Genomic DNA, 23,751 nt, shown 5'->3' with positions numbered 1-23,751 from the left:
GTCCTAGGTCTTCCCCGGGGTCTCCTCCCAGTGGGATGCGCCCGGAACACCTTCCCGGGAAGGCGTCCAGAAGGCATCCGGAACAGATGCCTGAGCCACCTCAGCTGACCCCTCTCGATGTGGAGGAGCAGCGGCTCTACTCTGAGCTCCTCCTGAGTGACCGAGCTTCTCACCCTATCTCTAAGGGATCGCGTGCAGCCACCCTGCAGAGAAAGCTAATTTCAGCCGCCTGTATCCGGGATCTTGTCCTTTCGGTCATGACCCAGAGCTCATAGCCATAGGTGAGAGTAGGAACGTAGATTGACCGGTAAATCGAGAGTTTCGCCTTGCGGCTCAGCTCTTTCTTCACCACGACAGACCGGTACATCGACCGCATTACTGCAGAAGCTGCACCGATCCGTCTGTCAATCTCCCGTTCCATCCTTCCCTCACTCGTGAACAAAACCCCAAGATACTTAAACTCCTCCACTTGAGGCAGGAACTCTCCACCAACCTGAAGTGGGCAAGCCACCCTTTTCCGACTGAGGACAATGGCCTCTGATTTGGAGGGGCTGATTCTCATCCCAGCCGCTTCACACTCGGCTGCAAACCGTCCCAGTGTGTGCCGAAGGTCCTGGTTTGATGAAGCCAACACGACAACATCATCTGCAAAGAGCAGAGACGAAATCGTGTTGTCACCAAACCGGACATCCTCTGGCCCCTGGCTGCGCCTAGAAATTCTGTCCATAAAAATTATGAACAGAACCGGTGACAAAGGGCAGCCCTGCCGGAGTCCAACATGCACTGGGAACAAGTCTGACTTACTGCCGGCAATGCGAACCATTGTCGTACAGGGACCGGACAGCCCTTAGTAAAGGACCCCGGACCCCATACTCCCAGAGCACCCTCCACAGGCCGCCACAAGGGACACAGTCGAATGCCTTCTCCAAATCCACAAAACACATGTGGACTGGTTGGGCAAACTCCCATGAACCCTCCAGCACCCTGTAGAGGGTATAGAGCTGGTCCGGTGTTCCACGGCCTGGACGAAAACCACACTGTTCCTCCTAAATCCGAGGCTCTACTATCGGCCGTATTCTCCTCTCCAGTACCCTGGCATAGACTTTCCAAGGGAGGCTGAGAAGTGTGATCCCCCTATAGTTGGAACACACCCTCCGGTCCCCCTTCATAAAAAAGAGGGACCACCACCCCGGTCTGCCATCCCAGAGGCACTGTCCCTGACCGCCACGTGAGAGGCGTGTCAGCCAAGACAGCCCCACAACATCCAGAGACTTGAGGTACTCAGGGCGGATCTCATCCACCCCCGGTGCCTTGCCACCGAGAGGTTTCTTGACTACCTCGGTGACTTCAGCTTGGGTGATGGACGAGTCCACCTCTGAGCCCTCAACCTCTGCTTCCTCAATGGAAGACGTGACGGCGGGATTGAGGAGATCCTCGAAGTATTCCTTCCACCGTCGAATGACCTCCCCAGGTGAGGTCAACAGCTCCCCACCTCTACTGTAAACATCATTGGTAGGGCACTGCTCCCCGCTCCTGAGGCGCCGGACGGTTTCCAGAATCTATCTATCTATATATATATAATATTCATATATAGTATTCATGAATAATTATTTAATAATATAATAATCTATTAGTTTACAGTATGTGTGTACTTGTACTATAAATAATGCACATAGGAAATGCTGACTGTTTAAATTTGATGAAAGTTTCTACACTTACACACTGTATTAGGAGTTTTGGGCAGTGGGAGTTGACCTGTGTTTCATGGTAAATGTCTGCTTGTGTGACTGATTCTTCACTTTTTTTTTCACTTCTCTGCAGGTTGGAGCAGTTTTTCAGTCTCACATGTAGAAGATAAATGTTAGAAATCATAAAAATAATGCAGGACAGAAACAAGAACATAAGGTGAAACTCATTCAGATTTTCATTCAGAATGTATCGATAATAAAGTTAGAATTCTGTTTGGTTCTGGTTAATCAGAAGGTCAATGTAAGAATGTACCTTCTGGAACTTTCAATGAATCTTATCAAACAATTTGAGTAACAAATGTGCAATATGTTCTATCATGTAGCTTGAGTATGTATATATAAATATCAGTGGTGGGCCATGCATTTGGTACCTGGGACGAGTACCCGACTTAATCCCGACTTAATCCACCTCTTAATACCACCATTAACATGTTATCATGCAATTACAGAAACCATCAATACAATAAAAAATACAATATAACAACACGTGGAAAAGTTTATTTTCTAATTATGCTGATGTACGCTCTGGTCCATAAGTATTTAGTCAATACAGTTATCTTTTTTTTTTTTTTTAAATGATCAAAAGAAAAGTGTAGAAAATGAAAGAATAGACTCATGATCCAAAACATACTACATTATCTGTGAAACTATACTTAAATTATGTACAAATTATAAGATTGTGCTTTACCGTACAGAGGGATAATCCCTTATAATACACAGTGAAAGCAATCTAAAGTCATCTTAAGTCTCTATTAGTCTTTAAGTCACCTGATCTTAACCCTAAACAAAACCAACATAGGCCTAGAGAAGCATCTCTGGAGAAAACTCTTAACATTTAGATTTGTATGGATTCCAGATTTTAGGCAGTCATTGGCTGCAAAGACTTTGTATAAAACTATAAAAAATCTTATATTTGTAATTGATATGTTGCCCAACTTTTGATCCTGGGTAAATTACAAATACCTTGCTTAAACCCACATTATACACATCACATTTTAAATGCTTTGAATTTAAACTTTACATACATTGTGTAACTTTTGTGCAACTGAATTGTCAATTAAAATAAAATGTCTTCTATATTGGACAATCTGAATTTGTGTGTTTTAGTGTTGGTCATATAATATATTGATTTAATAATACAAAACATACAATATATAATTATATACGGTATATAGAGAATGTGTGTGTGTAGGGGGGAGGGGACTGTGATGTAATGTTCACCTCTTGATTGATTGTTGATCTGTTTGGCAAGAAGCTTAGAAATGATCAAATGACGCACCATGTATGGCGATGGTTGTGACAGTCAAGCCAAATGTATACAATGCATAATTATATGGCTCTGCTACATAGAGGCACCTCCCCCAAACCTATGACACATTAGGAAAGAGTCTTTGATACCATTAATGTTGCTTACATAAAAAGATATCTGTTTTTGTTGCATTCTCCCATCATATAATGTAAATTATGTATTGTGATATTGAAGGGTGATATGCTGTATAGAGAGTTTCAGTGGTCTCTTGACCATTCTGCAGGTATTCTCCGCATGGTCTCATGTTGAGATCCACTGATTCATAGTATGGTCCCATTGTGATAAGAAATCATGACTTTCAGTCAGGTCCTATGCAGATGGAAACAAATAGTGAGTTTCAGTGTCATTCCACACTACTAGCACAAGTTAGCCAGCAGTGCAGAGTTAAACTAGTCAACTGGTTGGAGTGAAACTGGTGTAGAACACTTTGTATTAAAGCAGCATGTACCATAAGTTGTACTACTATGACATACTACATTTCCTCACTACCTGTTAATGGGACTCATATTACTATTAACATATTACTCCCTCATGGACCTTGTAGTGGACCTATTTTCCATATAGTTCAATTCAATTCATTTTTATTTGTATTGTACCAGTGAACATTGTCTCAAAGCAGCTTTACACAAATAATGTGGTGATTAAAAGTGAATATGTTCTTTATGAGTAAGTTTGTCCCTGATGAACAAGCCGGTGGCGACTGTGGTGAAGGAAAAACTCCCGGAGATGGCATAAGATAATACAGACATGAGGGATCTCTGGGATAAGAGACGACCCACCACACCACCATCAACAAACCTGAGTGAACATGTGAGAGTGAGGAGACGACAGCATCCAAATATCCCAGTTCACCAAACACTCCATATCCATGATTCCTCCAGATCTGCTCCTTTACCTCACAAACACCTACTGACTAAAGACTCCACTAAATAAATATGTGTTCAGCCTCGACTTGAACACTGAGACTGTGTCTGAGTCCCGAACACTGATTGGAAGGTTGTTCCATAACTGTGGGGTTTATAAGAGAAACATCTGCCCCCTGCTGGAGTCTACATTATTCGAGGTACCAACAAATATCCTGCACCTTTTGATCTAAGTAGGTGTGGAGGATCATACTGGTACAGAAGTTCACTCAGATACTGCAGCGTGAGAGCGTTAAATGCTTTATACGTCAGTAGTAGTATTTTATAATCAGTGTGAGATGTAATTGAGAGCAGTGTAGATGATTAAAACAGGGCTGATGTGCTCATATTTTCTAGATCTAGTGAGGACTCTTGCTGCTGCATTCTGAACTAACTGAAGCTTATTTCTGCACTTACTCCAACACCCAGACAGTAAAGCGTGACAGTAGTCTCATCTAGATGTTACAAAAGCATCAACTAGTTTTTCTGCATCCTGTAACGACATCATATTTCTAATTTTAGCAATATTTTAGAAGGATACTTCAGAAGCAGTGGGCCTAATACAGATCCTTGCAGAACACCAAACTTTACCTCAGAGAGTGTGGAGAACTTACCATTTACATCAACAAACTGATAGCGATCAGTCGAATAAGACCTGAGCCAGGAGAGAGCTGTTCCCTTTATTCCAACAACGTTCTCCAGTCCAGCAAGCAGGAGATGATCAGTGGTGTGAAAAGCTGCACTGAGGTCGAGCAAAACAAGTAAGGAGACAAAACCCTGATCAGAGGCCAATAACAGTCATTTACCACCTTAACTAGCGCCGTCTCTGTGCTATGATGAGGCCGAAATCCTGACTGATACATTTCATAAATGTTGTTCCTCAGTAGATGTGAGCAGAACTGCTGTGCTACAACCTTTTCTAGAATCTTGGAGATAAAGGGGGAGGTTTGATATTGGACTGTACACTGCAAAAAATGCCCCCTCTTGAAACAAGCTAGATTTACTTAAATCTAGTTAAATTGTACTGAAATCAAGCAAAAAATCTGACAATGGGGTAAGCAAAATTGACTTTGTAAGAATTCTTGAAACTAGCATTAATATCTAGTCAATAATAAATTCTACTAGATCCTGTAACTAGACAGAAAAGCCCAGTTTCAAGCCTTTTTTTCTTCCTTTTTATAAACAGAATAATAAAAAAATGAATGAAAACTGCTTAAATCTGGTCACTAAAAATAATGGCAGTACAAGAAATGACAAACAAGAAAAGACAAACAAGAAATGTTCATTGTTTTGTAAGGACTCAATTTTAGGGAAGATTGCATTAAAACTAGAATATTACACCTTAAATTCAGCATATTTTATAATTTTTTGTAATCACACAAAACCCAAAAAATTGATGAAAATTCTCAAAATAAGCCCCCTTAAACATAAAAATACAATATGAAGAAACAAACACTCAGGTTTGACAACCATTCATTTAACATTCATTAAAATCATTGCATTAAAAAGGACAGTTGAATCAAAAATGTAAATTCTGTCAATTTACTCACCCTTATGTTGTTCCAATCCTGAGAGTTTCTTTTACTATGTACAAAAGTACACAGTAATAAAAATAAAATGTTGGCAACCAGACAGTTGACCGACAACTTTCTGCTTAGCAAAATTTTCCAAAAAATCTTCTGTACTGAACAGAAGAAAGTCAGACAGTTTTGAAACAACATAATGAGTAAATTAGGACAATTTTCATGTTTGCATCAACTATCCCTTTAATGTATAGCAGATTCAAGAATAAACATGTTCTGCTTAAACAATTCAGGAATAGCACAGCAAAATGAACAGTCTAAAACTAATCCCCAGAAATAACAATAAGGCAAAAACATTGGCACAGATCAATACACTGTATAAGCCTCAAACAGAAGTCAGTCTAATGTATTCCATTATTTAATGGAAGATAGATGAAACACTAATGAAAATAGGAGAAACTTCCTAACAGCACAAATAGAGCAAAAATAACACTGCAGGATTATCTTGTAATGTGAGCTGTTCACAGATAGAACACCTCCTGGTCTTGGACCTCCCAATCTGTTCAAATACAAATCGGGGTCGTCCCGATATCAAACATTGTTTGATATTTAAGATTTTAAATCTGATGATCACGGCTATGATTACGTCAGTACTTTCAGAATAGCCAGTAGGAAACAAGTCTATGAGGAGACGGGAGTGACGAATATTTCGAAATGGGGAACGCGAAACGAATTCGTTGAACAACATGACTGCCTTTTTCTATTTTCTCATCCACAATCGTTTAATCTTCTGCTTTTGTTTTTTCTCTACAAACGATCAGTATTGATACAGCAAGTTGTTGTGCTACAGTATCCATTTTGTTTACACCCGCTTTTCCGCGTCTCCTTTAGATCACGTGAAGCGCTTCCTCCGGCATGATTAATTTAGCAAAATCTTGTAGTGTGTGTTGTGCCGCGATTTTTAAATCTTGTGTGTGCATGTTTAAGATTTCAGGGAAGATAATCTGCAAAGATTCTCCTTATGTGTGCGCTTTTTAAAAATTTTTTTAATCCTGTAGTGTGAGCCCGGCTTAAGGGCCAGAGTTGGGAATCTTTGGTCCATACAGATTAAATTAATGAAAATGTTTTACCTCCGTTTAATGTCTTTGGAGGCTTCATGATTTTCTTCATCATTCCATCAAACTGAACCTTGGAGTAGAAGGTCTCCCACCTGCTGTTCACCTCATAAAAGTATTGACAATTGTTCGGCTCAATGATTCTCCGGAGTTCATCCATTGCCTGAAAAAATTTCAATCATTTAATGTTATTAAAAGAATCATCAACTTGTATGTCTGCAGTATATAGGACTTGTTCACTATGTTTTACATCAATCTAAACAATGCTTCAGTGTGCCCACATGGTCCAGTTCTTTGAAGCAGGGGTATGCCTGTAAAATATTTGTAGGTCTATCTTGCTCCTTCAAAGCATCAGAATCAATGAAATTTCTTCAGGACTTGAACTCCAGGTCTAATAGACGAGTTACAGCAGCTTTGTTTGGCTTCTTTAATTTGTAAATTTCTTGCAGAGTTCTGTAATGTCTTGCCTGAGTTTTCAGGCTGTCAAGGCTGTTGTCTGGACCATCAGCTGCAATTTGGCCGTACAATATAATTAGAGTACACCACTGAACAAGGTGTACAAAATTAGCAATTCAAGAATGTATTCTACATTAAAACAAAAAAATAGAAGTAGGCTTACATATTAAAATTGTTATTTACTACAAATACTAGTACATTTTAAAGTAGATTTTAATGTACTTACATCCTTCATCGATGCGGGCATTTTCTTCCAGTGGGGTGCTTGATCTTGAAGCTGGTGAAAGATTGACTTTTAATGCACTGGAATCAGCATCATAGTCACTTGTCATAGAAGCAGAAGGTTCTTTGTACTGATGTGCTATCTTTAAAGGAGTGCGTTTGGCCTTCATGGGACTTCGGATATTTGAAAGTCGCTTCGAGAGCTTTTTGGCAACAATATCCTGTACAACAGAACAAAAGAGTCAATGAATAGTTTTGAAACAATGTTATCAACAAAACATTTTTATAAATATTCAAGTAAATGAAGCCTCTCACCCACTCATGCCTAGATCCAGTTGACTTATCTTTTATCATAGGGTAGTGTTCCACTAACTGCTTTGCCATTGCAATAACTTCATGTTTGCTGGGATATTTGAAGTCATCGGAAGAGGCTCTTGCAATCGAGATCATGTTTGTCATGGTATTTCAGATGAGCCGGCAGTAGAGCTCTTTTGATAAGGTAACTTCACCTTCTTTTCCAAGGCGTTGCTGCTCAAAGTATGTACGTTTCACTTGTTGTAGTTCACTGTCAGTGAAGAGAACATATTCTGAGCTGGGCAACTTTAAAAACTTCGAAGTGCTGGGGCCGTCTTGTTTTCATTATATTCTTCATCTGCTGATGAACCACAGACTTCAACAGAAAGAACATATTCATTTTTAATCACCGCATTATCTGTGTAAATCTGCTCTGAGACAATGTTCATTGTTAAAAGCGCTATACAAATAAAAATGAATTGAATTGAATTGAACAGGAAAAGTGTGCCCCTAAAATACAAATATAGAAATGTTCATATAAAATATAATTACAAATGTGTCACTTGTGTCTTATTCTTCAACCACACCAACTTACATATAATCATCTGTTCTGAAATTATGTCCACTAACAGGTTAAAAATTATCAAGAGACAAGTATTAAGATAAGTTACCTGTTCTTCCTTATGAGTCAAAAGCCAAATGTCTTTGCGCCTCAGGAAGTGCTCAGGACCAGGAAAGAGATCTTGAATATCCTCTCGCGAGAGAGTTGATAAAACGTCTTCCCCAACGTTAGCAGCTTAAAACATTGGTAAATACATTAGTTAGCATAGCTCAGTATTACAAAATTAGCTTTATTAGTACAACTAATGACATGAAAATCAAAATGGAAGAGACTAAAATCTCAGACAAAAAAAAAAAAAAAAAAACTAAACAGATCTCAAGATAATGAGACTTTGTAAAATGTTTTGCTAATTTCATTCGGTTAGCATTCCAAAAGCTTTTTTTTTTCCTGGTGGGAAGCACAACATATTCGATTACAATTAAATTTCAAATACAAAAATGACCATAAGAAACAAAGTTTTTAGAAATCCACACATTTTTTGAAATTACTAACCTTTTAGAGTTAAAGATGAGGCCCAGGACGCGACCCAGAGTGCCTGTCTGGGACTTGGCAGTTGTGCTGGCGGCTCTATCTGAGCCCCCCTTCGAGCCCTGTAGAACCTCCGCCATACAAGCTCCACCACCCCGGGGTGGAGTCGCCTTTCCCCAGGCCTCGGCCCCTGTCTCGACAGGGCGTCTGCTCTGACATTCAACCGTCCCAGGATGTAAACGGCTCTTAATTTGAGGAGTCTGTCCCGGGACCACAATAGGACATCTCACGCTAGCTTGTTCAAGGGGCGAGACCGGAGGCTCCCCTGGTGGTTGATGTATGAGACTAGCGCAGTATTGTCCGTGCGGACCAACACATGGTGATCTCTCAGGTCTGGGAGGAAGTGTTTTAACCCCAAAAACACCGCCATCATCTCCAGGCAATTTATGTGCCACGAGAGACGTGGGCCGCACCACAGACCCTGGGCCGCTCCCCACCCCATGAGGGAAACATCTGTCGTTAGCGTTACACGATGACAAGGAGTCCCTAAAACGGGCCTTGGGACAGAAACGTTGGGTCCTTCAATACATCCAAGGCTCAAAGGGCACGCCGCGAGACCTTGATAGTATGATACGGATTCCCCCTGGGGGGGAAAACCCTCTGCCCTGGAGCCACCACTGGAGGGGCCTCATGTGGAGGAGGCCGAGTGGAATTATCCTGGACGCGGCTGCCATGAGATCCAGCAGCCTCTGGAACTGCTTCACAGTGAGTGGCTGGCCTTTCCTTACCCTCCTGACTGTGGTGAGGATGACTTTGATCCGGGCGGGAGACAACCATGCCCGCAACCTGGTCAAGTCCCACACCACGCCCAAAACAGTGGTTCTCTGTACCGGAGAAAGCGCACTTTTGCCAGCTTTCAGTCTGAACCCAAGCACCTTCATGCAGGCGAGAACGACATCTTGATGCCGAACCGCCTGGTGCACCAAATGAGCCAGTACCAACCAGTCGTCGATATAATTCAAAATGCCGATGCCCTTGGACCGCAGCGGGGTCAGAGCTGCGTCAACGCATTTCGTGAAGGTGCGGGGCGAGAGTGCTAGGCCGAACGGGAGGACCCGATATTTGTAAGCTTTGCCTCCGAAAGCAAACCTCAGGAACCTCCTGTGTGCAGGAAGTATGGAAATGTGGAAGTATGCGTCCTTCAGATCTATCATGATGAACCAGTCCTCGGACCTGATCTGAGTCACGACCTCTTTGAGGGTAAGCATCCTGAACCTGAGCCTCATAAGTGAGCGGTTCAAGGGGCAAAGATCTAGAATGGGATGTAACCCGCCATCCTTCTTCGGAACGACAAAGTACGGGCTGTAGAAGCCTAACTCTCGAACCGAGGGGGGGGACCACCTCCCAAGCTGTCAGAAAGTTACTCAGGGGAACCAACCCCTCGGGGCTGGCATCTGACCCACTCAGAGCAGCTGGGGTGGAGCCCCTCAGCTGATGACACCTCGCGAGAGGTGGCGGAACTCCCCCATTTGCAAATAACTTTTAGGTGGAAGGATGGGGAGCAAACCACTGGAGGGAGGCTACGCCCTGGAAGCACACCTTGTGGCAGGGCTGACAGACCGGCCTCCTCGACCCGAACGGCCGGAGCAGCGTACTGCGGCCATTGACCCCATCCGTACCGAGACTTTGGGTGGAAGTAAAGGGAGACGTCCGCTGGAGGGGGGCCGTGCCCTGAAGCACATCTTGTGGCAGAGCCAACAGCCTGGCCTCCTGGTGGTGCAGAGGAGGGACGGACACCGTAGCGTGAGGTGCACACCGCCCCCCCGACCGTAGACTGTCAGGATCTACTCACCACAGCCCGTTTGTTGGAGGCGAGGGTGACCCTTAGGTCATCCTGTTCCTTCTTTGGCCTAGAGCATCCCTTGGGGCCCTTAAGCCCTGCCCGCGGAGATCGGGTGGCAACGGTCTGTTTCTGGGCTTCGCGGTGCCCGGAAGGACTTGGCTCGGCGAGGGAGGTACTGCTGAAACGCAGCCGAATGCTTTTTAGGAGAAGCCATCGGTGCGTTCAACAGCACAGCTCTATCCTTATCTGGGAGGTCAGATAAGGTGGGCCACAGATGCCTTTCTGTGTCTACCAGGGCCACCATGGACCGACCAACGGCCCGCGCCGTTTGCTTGATGGCCCCGGAGCAGAGTCCCTCATCCAAATCACGTAGCAGGTCAGCCTGGTATGCCTGCAACACACCCATGGTGTGGAGGCGACCCACAGCTTGGCCTGCGGCATAAGCTTTCCCTACTAAGGCTGATGTTGCACGCAACAGTTTAGTAGGGAATACCGGGGCCTTTAGCGACGATGCTACACTAGGGGAGAGATAGCTAGCTAGCATCTCTTCCACACGCGGCATCGCCCCGTACCTTAGCCCCAAACCACGTTCGCGTAGAGCAAGGAGTGTTGTGCAAAAGTACGTGCGGTGCAGGTTGGGGAAGAACGAAAGGCCCCGGCGCCGAGGAAGTGACACAGGACGCAGGAAACACTCATCCAGCTTACTGGGTGCGCTGCTTCTGCCTTTCCACCGGCCAAGCTAGATCCAGCTTGGACACAGCTCGTGTCACGACCTCGAGGAGCTCCTCGTACAGCACAGGCTGCAAGGAGTCCACGGGCTCGCTAGCATCCATCATCTCACCCTTCTCGGAGGGAGAGACATGTAACACCGCGCTGCTCGTGCCAGGAGAAGAAGCTGCTTCGCCGAGAGAGCAGGTGCTCAATCCAGCAGAAGAGGCTGGAGAGGACTCATCCGACTCCAACCCCGCTGCTACATCGGCCTGCGAGCCCCATGAGTGCCAGCGCCGCTTTGCCTCGGAAGTAGCGGGACCAGAGCCGCGAGGGTGAGAGCTCCTCTCGAAAAGCGCTCTCCGGGAGCGAAGCGTGCGCATAGCCATGCGGCTACAATGTGAGCAATCGTCTCCCTCGAGAGCCAATTGTGCATACTCCACTCCTAAGCAAATAACGCAACGATCGTGCGTATCCTTCTCTGTAATGAAGCGGGGACCACGGATGAACACATTCACGGTATTTTTGTCTGCAAGCCATCACTCGATCAGAAAAACACATCGAAACAGCGCTTACCTAAACGAGCAGAAGCTGGCATCTCTACCATCTCGCAGCCATTTGTAGCTTCCTGGTTTACGCGACGTCGCCCACCGATGACTTCATGACTCGCCTATTGGTCAGATTTCACATGTGGTTCAGAGCGCGGACAATGCAGGGGCATTCCCAAAGCGTTACGACGCAGCTCGAGTTCCCGAGCGGGAACAATATTTGAGAGAAATATCCTTTTTGTGTACATAGAAAAAGATGTTTAAGTTCAGCTCATGAAAAATATGGGCAAAAACAAGTGTTGCATTTAAAATTTTGTTCAGTATACATTATAGCACAGCATGTTCAGAAGCTGGGGCCAAAGCACAAGGTTAGCCATGATACAGATAGAGCACAGAGGGTTTAAGGCTTTGCTCAAAGGCTCAAGAGGTTGGAGATACCAGACCTTCCGATCAGTATCTCAGCACCTTAACCACTAAGCTACCACTCCCCAAAGTCTCCCCTGCACCACTCTGCTAACCAGACTCAGGGTGTCTGCTAATGCCATATATGTAATGTAAATGGAATTTTCTCTGGAGGAGACGCATGACACCTTTGACCAAGTAAAAATAAATTATGAATAGAATCCAGGCTGATGTTGTGCTCTCCTATAGGTATTTTTCCATTATTAAAGATAAGATATATCAAGTGATATAAGACACTTAAGCAAAGGAAGGGACAATGTAGTTTAAGAACAGAAGAGTTTATGAAGGTTTATCACAACTATGGCTATACACCTGGGACAGTAAAAGACAATACATAATGGCTCATTTCTATTAGTCCAGTCATTCACAGGAATATGCAAGATGGTGTGCAGAATGTCACAAATGTGGTCTGGTAAATCTGATGGCCACTTTAAAAAGATCAATTGAAGTCCCCTTTGAAACTATCGGTATGGATTTTTTTCCAGCCATTACACAAGGCTGCACAAGGACTGTCACTTTGTGATAATTTTGGTGGACTACATAGTGTGATATCTGGAAGTAGTGCCTTTGTCACCAGGGACTTTAACAAAGCCTAAAAACCTCAGGGGAATAACTGCAAAATATTTTCAACACATTACATTTAGGACTCAAGTGTGGGGATTGATAGAACTCTGCCACTCTTACGTTGGGTGCCTGTCTTTCCCCAGCCGAAACTTTTCCCCAAACCTCAGCTTTTTATTGCAGCTTCGTGTAGGAAAATAAAGACATTTAGCAAGAAATTGATGACATAATGGATTTATGGGAAATAAGTGATCTTTTATCCAAGCTTGACCAGAAACTCTGAGTTTAGATGGATCTTGGAATTCTCCTGGAATGCACACAATCAGTATTTACCAGTGAAGATTTCATCAATTCATTAATGACACAATTGTAAGTAATCGGTAAAATATTATATGATTTAAAGACACTTAAATAAATACCAATATAACTATCAGGTCAGAAATTTGTACTTATGTCATTTCAAGTCAAGAAGCTTTTATTGTCAGTTACACCATACATACAGCTGATGCAGTACACAGTGACATGAGACATTTCTCCACCCCCCTTTGCAAAATACTTGTGTACTTACTTACATGTTTCATCAAACACTCAGGATGCACCAAATTGAGACTGTGTCTGTCCCCCGAGTGAAACCAAAATATAGGAATTCTATAGTATAGAATAGAATCCTGTAGTATAGGTCATAGTCTCAGAACAGCACTAGTTAACAAGTGACTGTCTAGAGCCAAGGCCAGGGAGCAGACAGACAGGCTAAACCGACCGTCTGCTAGCTGCACAGAGTCGTCACTCAGGATCCACCAAATTGAGACTGTGTCTGTCCCCCGAGTGAAACCAAAATATAGGAATTCTCAGAAAGTCTGTTTTAGTAACCTGATTAACATTAAATTAAATAGGACTGAACGCACAGCCAGCACCTCTGATCTAAAGATAGGATTGCTGAATATTAGATCTCTCACGCCAAAAGCACTGACTATAAACTCAATTATTACCGACCAGGAGTTTAATATAATGTGTTTGACAGAAACATGGATTAAACTGAATGAATATTAGGCAATAAATGAAGCGAGTCCTCCTGGGTATAGTTACATACACCAACCCCGTCTAAATGGCAGAGGAGGCGGAGTCACAGCTATTTATAATAATAATCTAAGCGTCACACAAAAGACTAAACACAAATGTAAAACATTTGAAGTTCTTTACACCAACATAAAATATTCAGTGTCCGAAAGCAGGTCCAGTCAGTAAATTCCACTAATTATAATTTTAATTATAATTATAATCCGACTCTGATTTTCTCATAGAATTTGCAGATTTCATCACAAATTTTGCTACTTCTCTAGACAAAGCATTAATTGTTGATTTTTATATTGATTTTGATAATCAGGAAAACTCCTTAAGAGCAGCAGTTGTGTCCATTCTAGATTCAGTTGGAATTAATCAGAATGTTATAGGACCCACTCATAGTGGTGACACACTCTTGATTTGTTGTTAACATTTGGATTAAAAATATAAAACGTAGTCATAATTCCACAGTCTGAAGCTATTTCAGACCATTACCTCATCTCTTTTAAAATCTGCCTCAGTCATTGCATTTCTACCTCACCACGTTATCGTGTTAAGCGTACTTTCACGTCAGCTACAGCAGCACGTTTTATCAATAATCTTCCAGAAATTACGATATTAGATAGATCTCCGTCTGACCCTGCAGAGCTCGACTGGGCCACTGAACACCTAGAATCAATGTTACGTTATACCCTAGATGATGGAGCTCCCCTTAAGACCAAAATGATCAGGGAGAAAAAATCATCACAGTGGTATAATGATCATACACACACCTTAAAACAGACCACTCGGAAATTAGAACGTAAATGGCGTCAAACAAAATTAACAGTATTTCAAATAGCATGGAAGAAGAGCCTCCTAATTTATAGAAAATCTCTTAGTGCTGCTGATCAGCATATTTCTCCACCCTCATAGAAAATAACAAGCAGAATCCTAGATTTCTATTCAGCACGGTAGCAAAATGAACAGGGAATAAAAGCACTGCACTCACATGCACACCATCAATAGGTAGTAATGATTTCATCAACTTTTTTAATAATAAAATTGAAAACATCAGGCAAGAAATCCAGACGGTTAATTCTTTCGGCTTCTCCAATTAGGGGGCGCCACAGCGGATCATCCGCATGTTTGATTTGACACATGTTTTTACGCTGGATGCCCTTCCTAACGCAACCCAACCCATTTATCCACTTGTGCAACCCTAATGGCTGGGGTTGGTTCCCTGACCAGGAAACGAACCCGGGCCGCAGCGGTGAGACCACCAGGGACCCCAAATCCAGACGGTTAATATAAATTCAAATTATTTTACAAGTAACCCTGTAGATAGCAGTGTCATTATAACAGACAATCAATTACAAAGTTTTACTCCTATTCATGAGAATGACTTAATTTCATTAATTTCCTCATCAAAATCATCAACCTGCATTCTCGATCCCTCACCTACAAGTTTCCTCAAACAGATCATTCCAGAGGGAATTGAACCTGTTTTAAAATAATAAACTCTTCCATTAGCACTGGTTTTGTACCAAAATCCTTCAAACTGCAGTTATCAACCCCCTAATTAAGAAACCTGACCTTCAACCTGTCAGCTGTCCAACTACAGTCCAATATCAAATCTCCCCTTTATCTCCAAGATTCTAGAAAAGGTTGTAGCACAGCAGTTCTGCTCACATCTACTGAGGAATAACATTTATGAAATGTATCAGTCAGGATTTCGGCCTCATCATAGCACAGAGACGGCGCTAGTTAAGGTGGTAAATGACTGTTATTGGCCTCTGATCAGGGTTTTGTCTCCTTACTTGTTTTGCTCGACCTCAGTGCAGCTTTTGACACCATTGATCACACTATACTACTTGCTAGACTTGAGAACGTTGTTGGAATAAAGGGAACAGCTCTCTCTTGGCTCAGGTCTTATTTGACTGATCGCTATCAGTTTGTTGATGTAAATGGTGAGTTCCCCACACTCGCCGAGGTAAAGTTTGGTGTTCCTCAAGGATCTGTCTTAGGCCCTCTGCTTTTCACTTTATATCTGCTGCCTCTTAGTGAAATTATTCATAAACATGGTATTAGATTCCATTGCTATGCTGATGATCCACAGCTGTATATTTCAGCAAAGCCAGATGAGAGAGATCAGCTTAACAATGTTGAGGAGTGTGTAAAGGACATTAGACAGTGGATGCTCGATAACTTTCTTCTGCTCAACTCAGATAAGACGGAAGTACTTTTACTAGGACCACATGCAGCTAGAAGTAAACTTTCTGATTCTGTAGCATCTCTGGATGGTGTTTCTGTTTCAGCGTGTACAGCAGTCAAAGACCTCGTTGTGATTATTGACCCGAGTCTTTCCTTTGAGTCTCACGTGAATAATATCACCAGGATCTCCTTCTTTCACCTTAGAAATATTGCTAAAATTAGAAATATGATGTCGTTACAGGATGCAGAAAAACTAGTTCATGCTTTTGTTACTTCTAGATTAGACTACTGTAACGCTTTACTGTCTGGGTGTTGGAGTAAGTGCAGAAATAAGCTTCAGTTAGTTCAGAATGCAGCAGCAAGAGTCCTCACTAGATCTAGAAAATATGACCACATCACCCCTGTTTTAATCATCTACACTGCTCCCAATTACATCTTACACTGACTATAAAATACTACTACTGACGTATAATGCACTTAACGGTCTCGCACCGCAGTATCTGAGTGAACTTCTGTACCAGGATGATCCTCCACGCCTACTTAGATCAAAAGGTGCAGGCTATCTGTTGGTTCCTCAAATAATGAAGACTACAGCAGGGGGCAGATCTTTCTCCTATAAAGCCCCACAGTTATGGAACAGCCTTCCTATCAGTGTTCGGGACTCAGACACAGTCTCAGTGTTCAAGTCGAGGTTGAAAACGTATTTATTCAGTCGAGCCTTTAATCAGTAGATTTTTTCTTAGGTAAAGGCTCTGATCTGGAGAGATCATAGATATGGAGTGTTTGGTGAGCTGGGATATTTGTATGCTGTCGTCCCCCCCACACTCACACGTTCACTCAGGTTTGTTGATGGTGGTGTGGTGGGCCGTCTCGTATCCCAGAGATCCTCATGTCTGTGTTGCCTTCTGGTTCTCCATTTTAGTTATGCTGCCATAGCGAGTCTTGCCGGAGTCCAAACTGCACAGTGACTTTAACTCTCATACAACAATAAGTACACTTAATAATCCATATCCTTCTCTTCCTGTCACCCTCTTCTCTCTCTCTCTCTCTCTCTCTCTCTCTCTCTCTCTCTCTCTCTCTCTCGGTCGAGTTAAACATCCTCCTGAGGCTCCAGTGACCACTGTTCCTGCCCCTCTCCCCTCCGTGGATCTCCCCACTTCGTCCAGGTCTGCCTCTGGATAGTGTTCTCTTCGACTGGAGGGCACTCTGTGCAGCTGGGGACAGTTTCTCATCAACGCCTTGGGTGGTTCCATGAAATTCTGTAGTAAGAACGGGAGCTTTGAGGATGGATTGGACTGTAGTTAATGTCAACAGTCTCCTACACTGACTCAGGAATACAGTTCGCTTCTGATCATCATCACTGCACCCCGCAACATTGTATACCTGCTACAAATGGACATTCGGTGTAACCCAGATGAGGATGGGTTCCCTCTTGAGTCTGGTTCCTCTCAAGGTTTCTTCCTTATGCCATCTCGGGGAGTTTTTCCATGCCACAGTCGCCACCGGCTTGCTCATCAGGGACAAACTTACTCATAAAGAACATATTCACTTTTAATCACCGCATTATCTGTGTAAAGCTGCTTTGAGACAATATTCATTGTTAAAAGCGCTATAAAAATAAAAATGAATTGAATTGAAAAAATTATTTAAGGTGGGAGTTATTAAACCCCTATTATAGTTATTAAACCCCTAAATTCCCTTCACCCTGTCAGCTGTCCAACTATAGGCAACTATCAAACCTCCCCTTTATCTCCAAGATTCTAGAAAAGGTTGTAGCACAGCAGTTCTGCTCACTTTTACAGAGGAGTAACATTTATGAAATGTATCAGTCAGGATTTATTATTTAGCTTCATCATAGCACAGTGGTAAATGACCTGCTAAATGCTACAAATATCTGATCAGGGTTTTATCTCCTTACTTGTGCTGGGTTGGGATTAGGACCTTAGGACATTTTGACAACATTGACCATAAGTTTCATTTTGATAGGACTTTATATTTACATCTACATTTGTGGCATTTAGCAGATGCCCTTGTTCAGAGAAACATACAAAAGTGCTTTGAGTCTCTAGCAATTAATAAATCTACACTGGTACACTAAATTACAACTTAAAATAAATCAGCCTACAACCATGTTGAGAGTTTATTTATTTATTTATTTATTTATTTATTTATTTATTTATTTATTTTTAACAAATAAAAATTCATTATAAATTTAGTTTAAGTATTTCAGGAAGATGAAGGTCCTCAACCGTGGCTTGAAGATAGCCAGGGACTCCGCTGTTTGGACAACTAGGGGAAGTTCATTCCACCACCTCGGTGCCAGAACAGAGAAGAGCCTTGAAGTATTCTTACCTCTCATTCTGAGAGAAGGTGCTACCAGTCAAGCAGTGCTGGAGGATATCAGACAGCATGGTGCAGTGCTCAGGTCTCTGAGGTAAGGGGATTCTGGTCCATTTTTGGCTTTGTAGGCTGGCATCAGTGTTTTGAATCTGATACGTGCAGCTATGGGAAGCCAGTGAAGGGATTGCAGCAGTGGGGTGAAGGGACACCAGCCCGGTGTTACCGGGCACTGCAAAGCCCAAAGACAGGCTCCGTTGGGGGCCGAGGGCCCTCGGAGATGCTTTAGGCCCAAGCCCAAGGAGCCGGCGGACATAAAGGTTGCCCTCTTCAGCAAGCAGGCCGCGGTGCGCAGGCCCTGACAACCAGAGAGCTTTAACCTTAGGAGGGCGGCGTCCCTCCTCAGTGGCACCAGGAGGTCAGGCAGTTAACCCTGCCACAGGATGTACTTCACTATTCACCCCTACTTTCGCTCAGGAGGCTCCAACAGCTGCAGGGCACTGCTCCAGCCACTCTGGACCGGCCAGGTTCCCTTAAGAGTCTAATTGGGTCCTGAGCACCGTAGATGAGGCCTTCTTGATTCAGTTCTGGTCATCTTCTCTCCGTTTTGATGGGGTGTGTATTACTCTGGTGTGTCCCGAGCAGGCTCTGGTCCTAGAACAGGAAGGAATCACTTGCCTGAAGAAGGTGGCCATAGAAGTGGTCCCTTCTTTATTTAGAGAGTACCGGCTTCTATAGCCAGTACTTCAGGGTTCCGAAGAAGGACCGGGGGGTTACGTCCAGATGTAGATCTAAGCTCTGGAACCACTGGCTTATGAGGCTCAGGTTCAGGATGCTCACTCCTAAGCAGGTCGTGACGCATACGTCCACATATCCATCCTTCCTGCTCATAGAAGGTCCCTGAGGTTGGCTTTCAGGGGCGAAGCTTACCAATATCGGGTGCTCCGGTTCAGCCTAATGCTTCTTAGGCATGGTGGGGGACTCAACTGTTGGTCTTAGGCATGGTGAGGGACTCAACCGTTATGCGGGCACAACTATCTCCGGCTCGGGTCAAAGCTATCCTCATGACAGTCAAGAGAGTGAAAGAAGGTGAGTCACTCCTTACTATCAAGGTCTCACTGCAAGCCCTCCAAGCCTTATATATCGAAAGAAGCTGTGTTCCAGTCTCAGGGCCTGGGAGCTCCTTGTTGTCTCGTAATGCTAACGACAGATGCTCCCTCACGAGGTGGGGAGCGGTCATGAGTGGCTGTTCCGGCCAAGGTCAGTTGAACAAGCTCCATCTTGTGTGGCACATAGCCTGAAACACTCCTCCCAGACCTGGAATATCACAATGTGCTGGTCCATTGACCACCAGGGGGTTCACAATGCTAGTCCATAGGAAAGCAGACACCCTTTCGAGGCAAGGGCAGAAGCCCCAGGAATGAAAGCTCCACACCGAGGACGTGGAGCAAATATGGCAAAGGTCTTACAGAGCACAGGTGGATCTGTTTGCGACTCAAGAGACATCACACTGAATTCTTTGACACACTTGACTTCCGGTGATGTAGCTTCCTGTGTTTGACTTGTTTGCCGCGAGTTCTGTGTTTGTATTTGTTTGTTTGTGTTTTTCTCTTTTAATAATCCTCAATTGTTTTTGTCTTCCTGACTTGTGCCTGTAGTCAGTTAAACTCGACTACCACTATATTCATTGTCTCTCACTTTATCATATTTGTGTACATTAACTCTGTTCGTGATTATGAGCACTATGCCGGCTGTGTGTCTGACTTTGAGCACAGGTGAGGACTCGTTCGATTTGCAAACGGTGGCGTTGGAGATGGAGGCTTTGGAGAAACAGATTCGCGAGCTGCATGTAAAGCATGCCCGGCTGCAAAAGCGGAAAGCGGTGCTGGAAACATCCCGGGAGGACGCGCACTCATCCCAGGTAAACTCCCGGGTTGAACCTAACGCCCCCAGCACATCAACTCCGCGCGTTTCTCTGCCCAGACCCAGCGCACCTACAACTCCGGCAAAGGTGCAACACGGACCCTGGATGCGGCAGCGGCGGAAGAGACAAGCCAAGCCCTGGTCGAAGACATCTCCCCCGCCACCACTACGGGCCTTCGAGATCTTGACCGAGAACCGCTTCGCCCCTCTCTGCGAGACGGAACGCGACACTGTGATCCTCGGAGATTCCATCGTCCGGCATGTCCGCGCTACTGGAGACAAAGGTAAGGTGCACACTCGCTGTTTTCCTGGTGCTCGTGTTTTCGATGTCGCAGGTACCCGCGATCCTGAAGGAGAACTTTGGAGTGGTTGTTCTTCATGCCGGAACAAACACCCGGCTGAGGCAAACGGAGATCTTAAAGAGGGATTTCAGGATCCTGGTGGAGACGGTACGCAGCACATTGCCCACAATGAGGATCATAGTGTCAGGACCTCTTCCCACTTACCAGCGAGGGGCTGAGAAGTTTAGTAGACTTTTAGCTCTAAATGAATGGTTACAGTCATGGTTTCGAGAACATAAACTTCTCTTTGTTAATAACTGGAACTGTTTCTGGGAGCGTCCTAGGTTCTTCCGCCCTGATGGCCTGCACCCCAGCAGAGTTGGAGCAGCAGTGCTATCAGATAACATCTCTAGGTTACTTCACACCATCTGACTGGTAAGACATCAGAAAATTACCACTATGAGAACACGCATACTACAGACCAAATAGTAACAAGTTCACACACAGCCCAGTTTATAGAAACCGTATCTATTCCTCGTGTAGTAAAACCAAGAATTAAATACACAAGATCCAGAAATAATCTTATTGCAGTTAAAACTGAAAAATGCCAGATAAGCAAACACCAAAAAGTTCTAAAGTTTGGTCTTTTAAACATTAGATCACTTGCACCCAAAGCACTGATTGTAAATGAGATGATCACAGATAATAATCTCTCAGCACTCTGTCTCACTGAGACCTGGATTAAACCAGGTGATTATATGGGTCTAAACGAGTCGACACCGTCAGGATATGTTTATAAGCATGAGCCGCGTCAGACTGGTCGTGGGGGAGGTGTAGCATCCATTTATAGTGCTCTCTTAATGTTAGTCAGATATTAGGATTCAGCTTTAAATCATTTGAAGTGCTCGTTCTTAAAATTATACTTTCAGACATACATAGAAAACTCGCTCTGGTCACCGTGTACAGACCCCCAGGACCCTACGCTGATTACACGCTATACAAGAGCCCAAACAAAACCTAATCTGGATCCAAACACGCTATCGAATTACAGACCAATTTCAAATCTCCCATTTATGTCTAAGATTTTAGAAAAGATTGTCGCTGCCCAGTTCTGTTCCTACCTGCAAGAGAACAATATCTTTGAAGAATTTCAGTCAGATTTTAGGCCCCATCATAGCACAGAAACTGCTCTAGTTAAAATCACTAATGACCTGTTTTTAGCTTCAGACCAAGGCTTCATCTCGTTGTTGGTTCTACTGGATCTTAGTGCTGCATTCGACACTATAGACCATGATCTCCTCCTAGATCGCTTACAAAATTACATCGGCATTCAGGGACTCTTCACAATATACATGCTTCCGTTAGGAAATATTATTAGAAGGCATGGAATTAGCTTCCATTGTTATGCTGATGATACTCAGCTATATATCTCGTCTAAACCAGGCAATACAGGTCAATTAACTCGGATAACTGAGTGTGTTAAGGAAATAAGAGATTGGATGACCCACAACTTTCTACTTTTAAATTCTGATAAGACAGAGATTTTGCTCATCGGCCCAAAAACTAGTACACAGAAGCTCCAGCATCTCAACCTGCATTTAGACAGATGTTCTGTAACCACTAGTTCAACGGTAAAAGACCTGGGAGTTATTTTAGACAGCAACTTGTCTTTCAAATATCATATCAACCAAGTTACAAAAACAGCTTCTTTCACCTTAGAAATATTTCTAAGTTAAGAAATATGTTGTCTATATCCGATGCAGAGAAGCTCGTCCATGCGTTTATGACCTCCAGAATAGACTACTGTAATGCATTACTAGGTGGATGTCCTGCATCATTAATACACAAGCTTCAGTTAGTCCAGAATGCAGCAGCCAGAGTTCTCACAAGGTCAAGAAAATATGATCACATAACCCCAATCTTATCGTCCCTACATTGGCTTCCGGTTAAGTATCGAAATAGACTACAAACTATTACTTCTCACTTATAAAGCACTAAATGGTTTGGCTCCTATGTATCTATCCAGTCTTTTAACACGCTACAATCCGCCACGCTCCCTGAGATCTCAAAACTCTGGGCTTCTAGTAGTTCCTAGAATAGCAAAGTCCACTAAAGGTGGTAGAGCATTTTCACATTTAGCTCCTAAACTCTGGAACAGTCTTCCTGACAGTGTTCGGGGTTCAGATACACTCTCCCAGTTTAAGTGCAGATTAAAAACGTCTTTTTAGCAAAGCCTACACATAACACACATCACATCATAACCTTGTGCTCCAGAACATCTGATTACATGCACATTATCAACTTGTGCTGTTAATATCATGAACAGCAGCTATGCTAATTCCTCTCCACTGCTTCTCTTTCTCTCCCCATCCCGAGACACCCTGAGGTTGCTCCAGCTCCAGTCACCTCCCACCTCGTGATGATTACGGACCTTTGAAGAAGTAGATGCCGAACTTGCAAACATCCCGAACCATCTAGAGACGTACCAGTGCCAACTGGATCCCACTACATGTGTGGAGTTTGACATTGGACCTCCTGGAGTGTTTAAAGGCTCTGGCATGGAGAAGCTGATGCTGGATCTGTGATGATCACAAATGCTGAGCTTATAAAACTAGGAGCTACTGACCATATAGACTGTATAAGACTGCAGAAAGAACATCACTTATAATCTTATACTCCAGTACTCATGTTAGTTCTCACTCTCCAGTGTTCTGTATTGTTGAAAGATTTATGATCAAACTCTTGATGTCACCCAAATGAGGATGGGTTCCCCTTTTGAGTCTGGTTCCTCTCAAGGTTTCTTCCTCATAACATCTAAGGGAGTTTTTCCTTGCCACAGTCGCCACGGCTGCTCATCAGGGATAAACACACACCATTCACCTTCACTGTTGATTTCTGTAAAGCTGCTTTGAGACAATGTCTGTTGTGAAAAGCGCTATACAAATAAACTTGACTTGACTTGACACTGTCACATCTAGGTTCTCCCCCACTCACCCGGAGGCTGAGGCCCGGAACACGACCCAGAGTGCCTCTGTGAGACTTGGCCATCATGTTGGCGGCTCTGTCTGACCCCTTTCTTCGAGCCGAGGTGGTCCTTAGGTTACCCCAATCAGGGTATGTACCTAACGTGCCTGTGGCTCCTCCACGACCTGTCATGCTGCAGGCACTCTACCC

The 23,751-nt window shown here is 43.7% G+C and overlaps 2 protein-coding genes and 1 long non-coding RNA gene across 5 annotated transcripts in view; 2 read left to right on the top strand and 1 right to left on the bottom strand.

The window, feature by feature from the left end:
- Window positions 1-2,841, top strand: part of LOC310728167 (protein NLRC3-like) — a 38,831-nt gene extending 35,990 nt beyond the window's left edge. For all 3 annotated transcript variants that reach the window (XM_083545354.1, XM_083545355.1, XM_083545351.1), the window contains one exon: window positions 1,822-2,841. In XM_083545354.1, the coding sequence (XP_083401480.1) occupies window positions 1,822-1,858 (37 nt within the window). In that variant the 3' untranslated portion in view covers window positions 1,859-2,841. The remainder of the gene's footprint in view (window positions 1-1,821) is intronic.
- Window positions 2,842-6,555: 3,714 nt separating this feature from the next.
- LOC310730461 (uncharacterized protein) lies at window positions 6,556-7,866 on the bottom strand. The gene is made up of 4 exons (XM_083549491.1): window positions 7,591-7,866; window positions 7,280-7,496; window positions 6,879-7,105; window positions 6,556-6,760 (listed from the first exon to the last, which is right to left on the bottom strand). Exons 1-3 carry the CDS (start codon window positions 7,732-7,734, stop codon window positions 6,969-6,971), a joined length of 498 nt encoding a protein of 165 aa, XP_083405617.1. The 5' UTR covers window positions 7,735-7,866; the 3' UTR covers window positions 6,556-6,760; window positions 6,879-6,968.
- Window positions 7,867-20,766: 12,900 nt separating this feature from the next.
- LOC310730729 lies at window positions 20,767-23,540 on the top strand. Its single transcript, XR_014534932.1, has 2 exons — window positions 20,767-21,012; window positions 22,954-23,540. It is a non-coding gene; the product is annotated as an uncharacterized lncRNA (long non-coding RNA).
- The last annotated feature ends 211 nt before the right edge of the window (window positions 23,541-23,751 follow it).

This window comes from Silurus aristotelis, assembly GCF_946808225.1.
Source record: "Silurus aristotelis genome assembly, chromosome: 1".
Lineage (NCBI taxonomy): Eukaryota > Metazoa > Chordata > Actinopteri > Siluriformes > Siluridae > Silurus > Silurus aristotelis.
Note: the sequence above shows the minus strand (reverse complement) of the source record. Positions and strands in the feature narration are given on the sequence as shown.